Genomic DNA, 14,530 nt, shown 5'->3' on the forward strand with positions numbered 1-14,530 from the left:
CAGCTACAGTGAATGTGGTTCTTAACGCGACATGCTTCTGTTGCCCGGCAGGTGGGCAGGAGGAGAGTCAACGAGCCATTATGTTATAGTTAATGATTAGAGAGCAAACTTAGCTACTGTTCGGCAGCTGGCGGGTTTCACAGAGGCTGCACCAGCCCGCCACTGCTTTAGAAACCCGAAAGCAACGATTTTCTCTCTTTCTTTAAGATACTAAACAGATTACTCAGTTAGGGACCTGCCATTCATACTTAGAATGGGTATGTGTAGCAGTAAATCAGCTTTAGCTCAGCCTCTGCTACGAACCCCATTTCTCAGAGCTCAAAAATATCCAGGAAAAACTACAGCAAATAAGACTGGAAAGTGTAAATTAGTCTTATAGACGAGGGCTCACAGCAGCTACGATGTAATCTTTAGAGTAAGTTGAAGGTGCAGTGAGAAAATATGAAATGTTGACATACTGTAACGTTGACATTGCTACACCCTGGTATAAAAGGCCTGGGAGAGTGCACCTGCTTCGGCCGTCATTAGTCCGACAGCATAATCTAATCGTCATGGCCATGTTGGTTTAACGCCGTACAATTATATCACCAGAACCTTCTTTTCCGCTCGCTTGTTTGATTTCCCCAGTCGATAGCTGGGGAGAGAGCGGACGGTGTCTGGAGCGGCGATTAGCTGGCTGTTGGGCCTCTGCCACAGTCTGCGACCTCTCCGTGCAGTCACACACACACACACACACACAAATACTGGTTAATCTAATATTAAACACAGTCACCATGTACTCTCCTTGTCTCAACGACTTTGTGGCCCAATCCGTTTTAGTAAAAAAGTGCAGGCAGACACGTGCAAAACACTCGGTACGTGCATGTGGCCACGCACACAGACCCAAAATGCACATCCATCCTCTCCAAAGCAAAATAAAGGCGCATCACTGCAATTTCAAATTAATAAATGCTGTTATTTTTATTTTTCATATTTTTTCACCCCCGTTGGTGAACCGATGGAGGATGAAATGATAATAAATGGGAACCATTAGAAGAATTACTGACCATTAAGGCCAACAGAGAACCACAGTACACCACACCTGTCAGCCTGGCCAAATTGAAACAAATTACCCCACCTCCATTGCCTATTATGCAGCTAATGAGGATAATTTATTTATCATTATAACCCTAATTAATTTATTTCATCATCACTGGCCTCCAATTCCCATGACTTCCATTACATCATTTCCTGTTTGTAAACACAGCAGAAGGTTGATGATCGTCAAGGTGACCCGCACATCATAGTCGATGGCTGAAAAAATAGTAAATTGTGTAAAAGCTTCTGAAGAATGTAATTTTGTTGGTCCTCTGGAGATTGAATTATGCTCCCCATTCTACAGCAAACCCATCCTGATTGATGACCTACCAAATTAAAGGAAAAGCATTATTTTTTTTTATGTTTTCACCGCATCATATCTTGCGTTGCTGGTAACTCGTTATTCATGTCTTTCCACATTGTTTCATGTTAAACTAAACCATGAGAAACCATAAACCATGTTTTTGTTCAAGGAAAATCTGTGTAACACTTATTAGGCTCTCCAACTCGGCCCAGTCAATAATTGTACGGCTGATTAGCTGCATCCACTCTTCACTCACTCTGCTGTCATCTGGGCCACCAGGTCAAAGGAAGCAAATCCGGCATTGACAAAGTTGTCACGGTAGCGGCTCATCTTGATGGCGTCCAGCCAGTCCCCCACAGTGGTAAAAGTAGTATAGTCTGGCACACAGCGGTCAAGCAAGGGCTGGGATACCCTACATTGGGGAGCGGGGGGAGGGAGGAGGGAGAAAGAGAAACAGAGAGATAGAGAGAGGGTTAAGGTCGTCACTCTACTGCCTCTGCGGGCCAACCTCACCCCCAAACGCCCCCCACTGAGCGCCACCTCTCCATTTCTCCACCTCTCCTCCTCTCTTCTCCTCTCCCCGACATGTAAGGAGTCGTGTGCAGGGGGGTGTCACTTTTATGACTGTGGAGAGACTGGCTGGAGGCTTGGATGGTGGGTGGTGGGTGGGTGGTGGGTGCTTGGGTTGAAGCTGAAGCGGCAGGGTGGTGTGTGTTGACATATCAGAATTGGATTCTGAATGGTGAATGCACATATTGAAATATCACAAGGAACCAGATCCGACAGCTGTCATTGAAAGGTTTCTTAATCATGAATGCATTTAATTTGCAGCATTGATGATGTAAGAACGCGCCATGTTTCCTTTGAAATAGCTCTCGTTTCAGCGAGATGCCACTTTGCTTCATGGGGACTGACACAACCGTGCAGGTGTGGTCTAAACCTGTTCTGGTATTCCATGGATTTTTAAAGGTCAATGCATACTTTCTTACAGCAACGTCATCCGAGGTTGTCTAGACAAAAGGGTAGCACAATCGCAGATGAGGTGAGGAAGACATTCTGCAGAAATGCTTCATAAGATCTGTGGAATGTAAACACCGATGGCATGATACATGAGCAATACTGAAAAGGCCTGACAAACCTTGATGTGTGTATTCCTGTCCCTGTGTTGGAGTGTTGTGTTTCGCATGTTGTTGCACAACAGAAATTAACCCCCCCCCCCATGTTGATCAATGCTGTAGATAGAGAGGCCACCTTGGAAGTTTTAATACAACTGTGCTACAACTCAGCAAGAAGCGGATAAACACGAGAGGAGACCAAGGTGGAGGGGGAGACATGGAGGTGTGGTGAGCAGAGGGAGGAGAAACAGGCGAGGGAACATGCAGAGAGAATGAGCACCACTGTCTCCCCTCCTCTCTGCTCTGTTGATCCCTGTCATCCTTTTTGATGGAATTAGATTCATTAACAATTAAAAGAGGAATGGAGAGAGAAAGAAAGAGGGATAAAAGAGAAACAGCATGGAGGGGGAGTTAATAATAGTGATACAGAGGGTCCATTGAGTGGTGTAGATGGAGGGATTTTTAATAAGGCTTGTGCTTAGGAGCCCAAGGCCTCAGGCCGTTGGTAACGGCAGACCCTGGCTTTCTCTTAATGGAGTATTGTTAGTCCTCTAAGGTTGGCTTCAAAAGGGTCCAGACTGTTAGTGTAAAGGCCACATGTGAGCCACAGGCAAATAAAAACAGAAAGAAAGCAGAAACATTGGTTAATATAGTTTGCTGGCTAGTTAGACAATTCCTGGCCATAATTAAATCCACATACAATGGCTTGGACTGTTAGCGTCTCCAAAGGTTCTGTTAAACTGTTGTGCATTTTTTAAGTTTAGAAAGTGTGAATGTCTGCATTTACGAAATAGGCTCAACGATCGATCTTCAGCGCAAATGGTGCAGAAAGCCGAAAATCACCAAACTTCTGGTGCTCATTCCCCTTTACACCTCCAATGCAATACGTCTGGCCTCGTCAAGTGCACATGACCCACACAATCAAAGGACGTTTGACCCAGACAGCGTTAGCTAACCTCCAGCCACCCTTGCACGGCGGCAGCGTCTCTCACTCCTCCCCTGTTAGGTTTGTCGGCAGGAGGCCACCTCTCCGCTGGCCCGTTTCAAATCTCGTTAGTGGCTAATTAAAAGGCGCTCCCATCTTCTTTTTTTTTGCATCCCCTTAACCCAGCTAATTAACAGCAAGCGTAATCTTCTAAGAACGTCAATCTGGCGGCCAACCGAGACCTCGTGTCCCCCGTGAGCCCGAACCAGGATTGTCTACGGCCCTCCCTCGAGACAGAAAGACCCCGATACGGGGACAGATAGGTAGGTCATCCCCCTCGCTCTCTCTCCACATCTACACCCTCTATCCTCCAAGTTCTCTCTAGGAAACAGGTTGCAAGGGAAGGTAGCACAGCTAAATGTAGACGTGACACCATTGATTAAGCTCTCAGTAGTTGCTTTAAGGGCTCTATTGAGTGATGGTAATTTGGATTTGCATAATGGCCCAGGCTGCATTTGCGAGAATTAAAGAGTTGTATTGGAGAAGATCTACACTTTATAGGATTTAAATGATTGTTACAGCTGAGTCAGAGTGACTCACGTTCTCCATATTACCTTGGATAAGAAATATTTGCCCAATGGAAATCATTATCGAGGTTACTCTGGCTCAGGTGCAAATGAAAGTACTCTCACCGATGGAAAGTCAAGTGACTTCATTCAATAAACTAACTGACCTATTACTGTAATCTATCACAGGAGTCAGCAGGTCTCCCCAACATTTGGCCCAAGAAAACCGTAAAAGATTTTTAGAAAGCAATCAGCACTGACTAACCCTAATGTGACATTATTTCCCTTCATGAAGATCACTGACCCACTGACTAAAACCCATCAAGTTGATTTCTTTCTTTTCTTTATTCACCAGCTCCACTGATCATCAGTATAAACCTATCCTTTTTTTGTATCATAATAACTATATTGCAGCTTACCCAGTGGACTGCGTGCTGTTGGTGACCACCTTGAGGCTGGCGGCGTTGCGGATAAGCTTGTCCAGCGTGGCCACAATCTGGGTGAATTTGGGTCGTAGGTTCCTCTCTTTGACCCAGCAGTCCAGCATGAGCTGATGCAGGGCTGTGGGGCAGTCCATGGGTGGGGGCAGTCGATAGTCCTGCTCCACGGCATTTATCACCTGAGGAAGGACGGTAGAGAAATCTCAATGCCTTTAAATCACAGAGTACAGTGCAGAGGCCACTGAAACACATTGATGGAGAATGGGAGAGGATGGAAATAGCAAGTGACGGCGGACAGAAGAGAACAAATGAGATATATTGCAACAGATTACAATTTCTCTGAAAAATATTAGTAGACAATGTAATGTCAAACATATCAAACTACGGAACAATATCCTTGTATCAGCTTACATCTTGATTGCTCATGTCCCAGTACGGCCGCTCGCCATACGACATCACTTCCCACATGACGATGCCGTAGCTCCACACATCACTGGCCGAGGTGAACTTCCTGTAGGCAATCGCCTCGGGAGCCGTCCAGCGGATGGGTATCTTGCCCCCCTGTGGATATGCGAATGAGTAGGTGAGCATGAAATACTGGCGGGATGGAGCACAAACACAGAATCACACACATACAAGAGGGAGAGAGAGGGTGAGAAAAACACAGTCTAAGGGAAATGTTGATGCACAACACATGGATGCATGCTGTACGACCCAAACACCAGGAACGAACAAGGTTTACGGAGTTACAGAAAATGAAATGCACAAACATGTGAAGCTAGAAGAATATTTAATATGCAACAAACTGTACTTTTCAACATCAATACATCACCAGCGTAGAATCCTTTCATATAACTATCTGACAAATTGAACTCTAGGTGAGGTAAACTTGTATTTCACGTTGACATTGTCCCACAAAGTAAACTAATTTGGTTGTGAGGTATATTAGAATTAGTCTAAACCCAATTTAATCAAATTACTATAAACTTTAGATAAATAAAACGCCATGTCTTCCCGGGACAAAGTGGTGGCTTTTACTGGCTACCAGAGTTCATGTAACTTTCTAACAATCACATCTCAATGGTCTCTATCCCATGTATTGTACTCTGTTCTGCAAATGTATGGATAATAAGAGCATTATTCAGTCTTTTATTACATACTTGCCAGTAATTTGCCAGCAAAGACTATTGCAAAATGTCTCTGCAAAAGCTTCATCAGTAAAAAAACGCAGAAGCGAATCCAAATAAAAGAATAAATAAAACTGTCATTGAAGTAGAGGTACTACTTCCAAAATGTCCCACTTTTACCTACCATCAAATGTGAAAGAAAAAAAAGTTATGTCACATGGGAACACGCTAATTTTTGAATACACTCATATTGGCAATACCAATTAACGTCTTAAATAATTGGTGATGTATTGATGTTAAAACAGTACTTGTAGCACCTTTAAACATTGATTCCAAACATGAACAGAAAACCTCAAAGCGCATACACAAAGCCTCTCTCTGACTCACCAGTGAGCTGGTGTACGTGGGGTCTGAGGGATCGTCCTCGAGGAAGCGAGACAGGCCGAAGTCGGACACCTTACACACTAGATTACTGTTGACCAAGATGTTACGGGCAGCCAGGTCCCTGTGAACGTAGTTCATGTCCGACAGGTACTTCATGCCTGCTGCGATGCCACGCAGCATCCCGACCAGCTGGATCACTGTGAACTGCCCATCGTTGAGCTGGCACAGGAAGAGAGAAAACAAGGATGGATTGGATGGGAGATCAAGGTTTCATGTTGAAAGGAATACATGTTAGCCTCCCTTTTACCTTTATTTGTCCTACCTATATGCTGTTCTGTCATTGATACAGTACTTTCTTTGCATGTGCCCTCTTTCCTGCCTCTTTCATCTTCTTTCACTTTACACTGTAATGTCTTTTTGCAAATGTCTCTTTGCAACCTATCCATCCTCTGTTCCTCCCCTACCCTTTCTCTGGCAGACAGTGTATGATGTGACTTTGAGGCAGTGATAAATTGGGGACTGAGCTCTTTGTAAATGTCACCAATTGCCTGAAAGCAGTGCACGTCAGATAACCATTGTGGCTCTGCAGCAGTGGTTAAGAAGACCTTTCATGGCTCCAAAGAAAGTGGGATTATGAAAAAACAGGTTTGCTGGATGGAGTTGCATTAATGATAAAAATCAGGTTTTATAGGGCGTAACTGTTATTAGATCTGCTGCTTTTATGTATACTGTTGGTGTGGGCCTTTTGTTTTCCCTCACCCGTAGAAAGGAGTCCAGTGCTCCATTCTCCATGAACTCGGTCACGATCATCACTGGCCGACTCTTGGTGACCACACCCTCCAGGCGGATGATGTTGGGGTGGTCAAACTGACCCATGATGGACGCCTCGGACAGAAAGTCTCGCCTCTGGCGGTCAGTGTAGCCCACTTTTAGAGTCTTGATGGCTACGATGATCTCCCGGCGCCCAGGCAGCTTGAGGCGACCGCGACACACCTCTCCGAACTCTCCTGTGAGAGCCGACGTGAGCAGGGAAAGAAAGAAAGAGAGAGAGAGAGAGAGAGAGAGAGAGGGAGGGGAGAGAGGCACGATGGAAGAGTGGAGGAGAGTGGGGGAAGAGACGGGACAGTTAACTGGTTAGAACCAAGGAGCCAGGGACGGGTAGCAGGAGGGGTGGGTCAGAGGGAGCGGCAAGATAAGCTAGGACTCTAGGCCAGTGTCGAGGGATGGGTGGTGACGGGCGAGCATACAATGGCGCTGTGCTGTTAAGCTACGGATTAAAAGAAACAGCGTGGTGAGTTTGAGGAATAAAAATGAAATGTGAGAGGATGATTTGAAAAAAAAACGTATTTGAAAGGTGAAAAAAAAAATTCTGAACAGCATGGTGATAGAATGTGAGATGGAGGGGTGACAGAGGAAGAAAGGGGAGGAGGGGGGACGTGAATCAGGTGGGGAGAGGGGGGTGCTATGCTTCAGGGTGCCTGGTGAAGCGGACACAGGAGGAGGAGATGGGTGGGGACAGAAGCTTGGGGGCTCTTGGGGTCGTGGACGCTCTACATTTGGAGTCTACGCCGAGCGTGTGCAGGAATGCAAGGGGGGGGGAATCAAGCCATGTGAGCCGCGGTGGGGGGGAGGTCAGGGGAAGGTGGGGGGGGGATGGAGGGAGGGATTTGAGGATGGGGGAGAGGAGAGGAGGGGAACAGGAAAGACACGGGTTGAGGGTTCGTCACTTTTAAGGCGAATGCTGGGAAGCGACGGGTTTCAAGTAGTGGCCTCAGAAGTAGAAGAGCTGTAGTAGTAGCAGTAGTAATGGTAGTAGCAGAAGCAGTAGTAGGGACTCCCATCTCTGCCATCACAACGTCCTCCATTTTGGCTCAGTACAATGATAAGAAAACTCAATCTCAATTGGCAGAGTCCTGCAGCTTTTAATCAGAAATATTACTATCAAATATATTGTATACATGGAATAGTGAAATACTATCTACAACAACATTTTTGGGAGGGTCCTTAAAGGAGGAGACACAATCGCATAATGCCAGAAACAAGGGTTAAAAGTAGTTATCCAGTAGAAGCACTCTTCAGTAAAGAGGTTCTCAAAATGGGGGCAGGGTCAGAGACTAACAGTCCTGGAAAAGATTTGTTTATATATCTTACGCCCCGTGCAGACAGAAATCTATATTTCAGGGGGATGCAGGAGATGAATATAAGCCGTTCTCCGTGGTAGCAGGAATTGCTTTGTGCACAAATACCACAAAAAGTATCTATCTTTATAAGTAATAAAATGAGAGAATGCATGAACAGCAAGTGTCCCAAAAAAACAATGCTGTAATAAAGACTGAAAGAGATAAGGGACTAAACCAAACTCATGCTCTTGGATTGCCATCTCCCCTAGCAAAACAAATCCTGTCTGTATGGGGCTGAAGTTTTTTTTTATTGGGCCAAATCTGATTCCATTAGAATCAAGTTTTAAATCATTTGGAAAATGACTATTATCATTAAAACTAAATGAATTTTTCTCACTTAGCATTTTGGTTAATCCAGGATTGGACTCTGTTTAAAGGAAATGGGTGAAATTATAATCGACCATACAGCTACTCCAAATGCACAAATCATGGTAGACACCCTAGGGGACGCTAACTTAAAAACAGCAAACTGCAGCTAGTGATGCTTTAGACATCTGTACAACTGGAAAGAGGATTCCTAAGAGGAACAAGTGTGTGAGGGAGAGGGAGCAAGGAGAGGACTAGCGATGAAATTGAGTGAAAGTACCGCTTGCTGTGAAGTCCTCTAACGGTATGGCCTGGAGGTGACTAGCAGTCTTCCCCCTGTAGCTCAGGAGCTTTGGTGGGTTACCTGCGCCGATGACCTCCTCGATCTTCACGCAGGAGACGTCGATTTCCTTGGCAAACTCTCGCACCGCCTCGTTGGGATCCTCATAGGTGAAGGGGTCAATGTAGACTTTCATTCCAGGTGTTACTATTGGGGATTCAGTAGCAAGAACAGGAAAGTGAATCTATGGCGTCAAACACAATTTTAACCCTATGTAAGGGTCTGAAAACACATTCTCCATCAACAAAGGGATAGATCAATGCAAATACTATTGCACTAGACACCAATTAACGTGAGCCGTTCTCTAGTGGTTAAGGAGGCCGAGTCCATTGCTATGTAGTAATGAAAGAGTAGGAGTACAGAAGCAATGCTTTGGGAATGTGAATGATGCAAAAAAGGAGGGGCATTTCAGCAAAGAGACTTACTGTACTGCTGCAGTTTCTCTGTGTACTCCGACTCAGAACCGTTTCTCTGCTTTCTGTCGAGCAAGATGAAAACACAAAGTGAGTCACGTGGTCTCCCAACAGCAGGCTGCGTGTGCCCGGAACAGAACAGAAGTGGAGAGGAGAAAATAGATCCCTAATAACGTCTGCAGAGATGTAGCCACACTACGATGCAGCATCTGAAGAAACGGATGCACAGTATGTCAAAAGATTGGATCAATGAATGGTGACACAAATATTCATACTTGGGAACTGGAACACTAGTCTAAACAAAAAAAAAGATATCATACTATTGCCCGGAGCAGCAAGTGAAAGTCGTTTACTCTCGGCACCCTTAAAAATGAGCAAGCAGGACAAAAGAAGACTCAAACAGCAAACTCAGCTGTCTTGCCTTTCTAGCCCTACAGACATCACAATGAGTGCTTATTTTTTCCCCTCATACACCTTAGCTGTCTTGCTCTCATTCTCTGTTTCCTCTTTCACCATTTCCCTTCTCTCTTTTTGTTTCATTTCTGCATCCTCATCTTCTTTTAGGTGGGGGGAGTGGCACAGATTATGACAGAGAGAGGGGGGGGCAGGTTTTTTTTCTTTTTTAAATAACATGTTAATGTGCTTCCTTTGTTGTCTAACCAGTAACCAGGGCAATAATACCCCATGGTGATTTGCATCTTATTTCAAATTCAAATTTGGTTCGGGAATATGCCAAAGCTCTGCGTTTTGTATTACTACTATTTTCTTCGTTTTCTTCAGTGGAAGTCAGGGTAGCGGCTAAGCCCGGACCCTGAGAGAGAGACACAATGCAGCGGTGTGAAAATAGAAAGAGAAGCGAACAAGCGAGAGCGCGAGAGGTTGGGGTAGCAAGGGAGATTATTATTCAGCCTAGCGTGACCGATGCCCACGCTTGTCAGCCGCTGCCTGAACTGGCTTGTGGAGGGAACCCGGTGGGCGCAATTCAGTGTCGGGTGCCAACCTTTCACACATATACACACAGACACACACACACACATGCACTGCATTTCCTGCTTGACAAATGAATGGTGAAAGAATTAACGAGTCAGGCTTTTTGAAAGGTGTGAGCAGCCGCTTGCATCATCCCGGTCAATTGGGCTCAGCGGACACGGCCACATCTGGGTTCTTTGTGGCCCGGGCAAACGCACAGTGGATTCTGAGTGCTGTGCCACGAGGACGGACCTATCAGGCCTAACAGCTGCTCCACCATGCTGTGTCCAGTGAGCAAAGTAGCATTTTGGCCAAAGCTGTTTACTATTCACAAATTCAGAAGGCTAATCTGGCATTCAGGGGCCTCACAGGTGGCACAACAATCCGCTGAGACTCTTCTCGGGTGGTTTGGAGGACATGCAAATAAAGTTGACATTTGAAGCTATCTTTTTTTTGTGAAGTCAAAGGAAAAACATTTTCCACAAATGTTCCTGAAAGTCCTCACGTACCTGAGGCAGACAATTGCGATGACCACGACTGCAATGATGAAGACGAAGGCAGCAGTGGCTGATCCCACGATGAGGGGCAGCTGATCATGCCATGACTTTTGGTCGTCATCTTTGGTGATCAAAGATAAAAAGGGGTTAGTAGGTGCTCCCCACATACATTTACAGCACACTAGCCGGAATCTATTTGTAAAGTTGTAGTTTATTTTCCTATATCTCAATACAACCATGTCCCTGCTTTCTTTAGGCTTAATCAAGTACAATAGGGAGCAAACTGAGAATAATAAATGTCTTCAAAAGGACTGCAAGAAAGATTTAGTTTGTTCTTTGTCTGCTTAAGGATAACTATGATTTAGAAGCGAAGCCAATACCTTGAATGAAGTCAATTTCTCAACAAGGACTTCAGTCTTTTGCATGCTTTTGACACTCCATTATGTTCTTAAACATCTGCACAGCATCAAATATACCCCTGGGGGTGAGAAAGTAGACACGGGAGTAACATACTTTTAAAGTTGGTGCTGAAGTCGGCTGGGCTGCTGTAACGGCCGTAACCGGCCACTGTCCGGGCACGGACCTGAACCACATAGGGGGTTCTGGCCTTGAGGCCTTCAATGCGGGCGTTGCTCCGTTGTGCAGTCATGGTGTGGGCAATGGCCTCGCCCTGATCCTGCAGAGGCAAAGATGAGTAATAATGCATCAAATGATGCTATCAAAACGATGCAAAACACTGTGCCCCTATGTTCTCCCTTCTCTGATGCTCTTCCATCCCTCACACACCAATCTAACCACACAGGCCATGAAAGAAATATGGAGACAAGAGGAAGAGAGAGAAGGATAAATGGAAGGAGACAGATTGTAGCCTTTGTGTTAATTCAATGGGAGGAGGACATGTCAACCAACAGAGCTGACATACACTGAGGGACTTTGTTCTTTCTCCAAGGCAGATCCCGACACAGCTCTCTGGGCCTTTGGAAAATCCAGAACTTTTGTAATGTGTGGATTCGAAAGAGGATAAGAGGGAGGGCAAGAGAGAAATGGAATTAGGGCTTCAGAAAAGGGCACAGCAGAATATAAATATGATAATGGATTGGGAGGAGAGAAATAGAGAATTGGAAGAAGAGAAAGAATGATAGCAAGAGATCACACGAGAGAAAATTGGAAATGGTGACTTGCCTCATTGCTGTGTTTATCAGCAGAGGCATTGTTTTTCACATTTAACAGAAACACAGATGACGCAGAGACCATGCAAGTCAGTGAAATCAGATTGAATTTCAGGCGTTGACTTACATTGCTGCTTACCTTCTCATGGTACTTAATCTCATAATCCAGAATGATTCCATTGGGTTTCTCTGGAGGCAGCCAGGACAGACTCATAGTGCTCACCGTGGCCGCCATCAGGTGAACTATGGGCACTGCAGAGGGAGCTATAGAAGGCAAGACAAAAAAAGGGGAATTCCGCTTTAGTTATCATTTTCCATGTTGTGTAATCTTTTCAAACACTTTTCCCTTTGTATGTCTACAACAGACACAAAGTCTTAGGCTGTGGGCTTGGTGAAAAGCTTCGACCGATAGTTAGTATGCATAACCATTCTCCACTATTGCTCAAATTCTGCCTCTGAGTGCTTGGGGAGGGAGAGGGGATATCTAATTCTTCTGTGACAAGAGAATCACACTGGAAAATGAGAGATAAGTCTCTGGTACATGCATTTTCCTTTACCATACACCAACTATAGGCAGGCTTGAGGGCAAGCACACATACTTTTTACTTTTCATTTGACTGCTAAACTATAGCTGCACTTTTGCTCCAAACTGAGGACAAAGGTTCTGCTTTCCTGCGTTTATCCGTTATTATTCACTTTTCATTAATGTACTGCTAATACACGCAAAATATATATTATTATTCTAATGTGCCTAATAATGGCGTGTTGTCTCTGTCTCTCTTTCCTCTTTTGTAAATTCAGACTATACATCCGTTGCACCCCTCCCTCTCAGCATCCTCGTAATCTGTTCATAACCAGCTGTCAATCTTCACCTGTAACTTCTATTAAAAAACAATGATCTCACTATTTCCGACACAAGACTTTTTTTAATTTCCCCTCTCCTCTTTAGCTCTTCACTTTTTATCTTTCTTTTCACCACTTTACACCACTCCCAGTCTTAGACCCTGTCCCTTCCTTTGAGCTTTTTAATCCTCAATTTTTAGCTCTTTCATCCTCCCCCTCGCATTTCCTTTCTCCCTCTCCACTGCCTGTGTTTGTGGCCGGACATCCCTCTTCTCTCTCTCTCTCTCTCTCTATTTGCACCCCAGACCTTCCCTCACCTTCCTCATTCCCTCCCCCTATGCTACCCACCAAGACCCACCAAGGCCCACCACGTCTCTCTTCTCCCCCCAGAAGACAATGCTTCCTAAGCATATCCCCTGGTTTCTCTAGCCAGGGGATTAGGGGCCCTCCTCCGGGAGGAGACGTTGGAGTTACCATGGAGGTGGCCCCTGGGGCTTATCGCCGCCCTACTATTTATTTTGCTTCTTAAAAGGTGAATGCCCACGAAGGGATGGTCTTGGGACTACACCAGGGAATTATCTGATCACAGATGATGCTCTCTTGCCCCCTCCTATCCTTTCACCGCTTTTTATTTGCAGGCAACTGACCCCAAACAACCCCGGATGGAGAGTGGACCCCATCTGAACAGTGCTGAACGCCGTGTTTAACAATGAGGCCCTCACGTGGGGCCCTCTAGGGCCTTTGGGTCTTAGACCCCAAAACAGAAGGCCTCCCTAAAAAGGAAGGAGAAGGCCATGGAGAGGGGAGAGAGATGATCGGGGAAGGAGCATGGCACAATACTGGGTTTCTGACCCTGCAGTAATAGTAAATTTAACATAAAGATTAAACACATCCAAGGCTCAACTGAGGAGCCCTGGGAGAACCTCGACGGAAAGACCAACCCAAACACACCAGTTAAAAGTAAGCTCAACAGCGCTGAGGTGGTTCAAGCCTCAAAGAAATTGCTGAATTTCTTTAGTAAAAATATGTTTTTAATGACGTCATTAACACTGATATCAAATGTAATTATTCACTTAAATCAGATTGTCAGCAGTAGTTCACTCCTCTGTACACTTCTATTTTTCTACACATAAGCCCTGATTGCAACATTGGCCTGGCTCCTATCGGTGCTGAGGGCTGGATGAGCGGCGCCTTGGAACCAGTGGGCAGCTAAAATACCGAAGGTTCAACACTTTGAATGCAGGCTGCCTCGCTATTGCTATTTGCAGCGGCGTTTGTACAGCGGCGCTGTGGGCGTGTGAAAAAGGTCTCCTTTCTAAGCTCATTCAGAAGAACGTCTTCCTTCTCAATCCCTGTTCAAAGGGGAAATATGTAACATACTCCCACATGCATAGAGCAAATTGATCTCTACTTCTCAAGCGCAGAACGCATTCCCTGACATTGTCTTGCGGCTTCTTCAAGCCTTCGGCAGTGCCCACAAGTTCAATAATTGAAGTGTGACACGTAAGCCAAGGGACTGCAGCTGCACCTACCAGCCTGATTTGTGGTGATGTTCACTGCAGAGAACTGGGGCGTGTAGGGGCTTTTGTTGGAGACGCCGTTCATCGCCTGGATCTCGAAGCTGTATTGCGTGTGGGCCTGGAGGTTACGGACGGTGACGCGGCGCTGGGTCAGGCCCAGGTGCCGCGGCGAGATATCCACGTTGTCATCACACCGTGAGCACATTCCTCGCTCAGGCAGGCACTTCTTACAGATGACGTTGTAGTAAATGTCTTCGCGGCCTCCCAGGTCCCGCGGGTCACTCCATTCCAGCACGAGTGAGGTTTCGTTCACGCTGGAGATGACGCTGCGCGGTGCGGAGGGAACAGCTGCAAA

General features: G+C 45.6%; 1 protein-coding gene across 12 annotated transcripts in view; it reads right to left on the minus strand.

Moving 5' to 3' along the window:
* LOC119216240 (ephrin type-B receptor 3-like) overlaps positions 1-14,530 on the minus strand; it is a 55,601-nt gene that overhangs the window by 4,246 nt on the left and 36,825 nt on the right. The window contains exons 5-15 of one of the 12 annotated variants that reach the window (XM_037468870.2): positions 14,188-14,523; positions 11,940-12,076; positions 11,157-11,319; positions 10,656-10,764; positions 9,190-9,242; positions 8,705-8,911; positions 6,698-6,945; positions 5,942-6,157; positions 4,839-5,024; positions 4,407-4,606; positions 1,638-1,793 (exon numbers count right to left, since the gene is read on the minus strand). In XM_037468870.2, the coding sequence (XP_037324767.1) occupies positions 1,638-1,793; positions 4,407-4,606; positions 4,839-5,024; positions 5,942-6,157; positions 6,698-6,945; positions 8,705-8,911; positions 9,190-9,242; positions 10,656-10,764; positions 11,157-11,319; positions 11,940-12,076; positions 14,188-14,523 (2,011 nt within the window). Of the gene's footprint in view, positions 1-1,637; positions 1,794-4,406; positions 4,607-4,838; positions 5,025-5,941; positions 6,158-6,697; positions 6,946-8,704; positions 8,924-9,189; positions 9,243-10,655; positions 10,765-11,156; positions 11,320-11,939; positions 12,077-14,187; positions 14,524-14,530 lie in introns of all 12 variants that reach the window. The other 11 variants (XM_037468881.2, XM_037468875.2, XM_037468869.2 and 8 more) reach the window with 11 other exon arrangements.

Source organism: Pungitius pungitius, chromosome 7 (assembly GCF_949316345.1).
Source record: "Pungitius pungitius chromosome 7, fPunPun2.1, whole genome shotgun sequence".
NCBI lineage: Eukaryota > Metazoa > Chordata > Actinopteri > Perciformes > Gasterosteidae > Pungitius > Pungitius pungitius.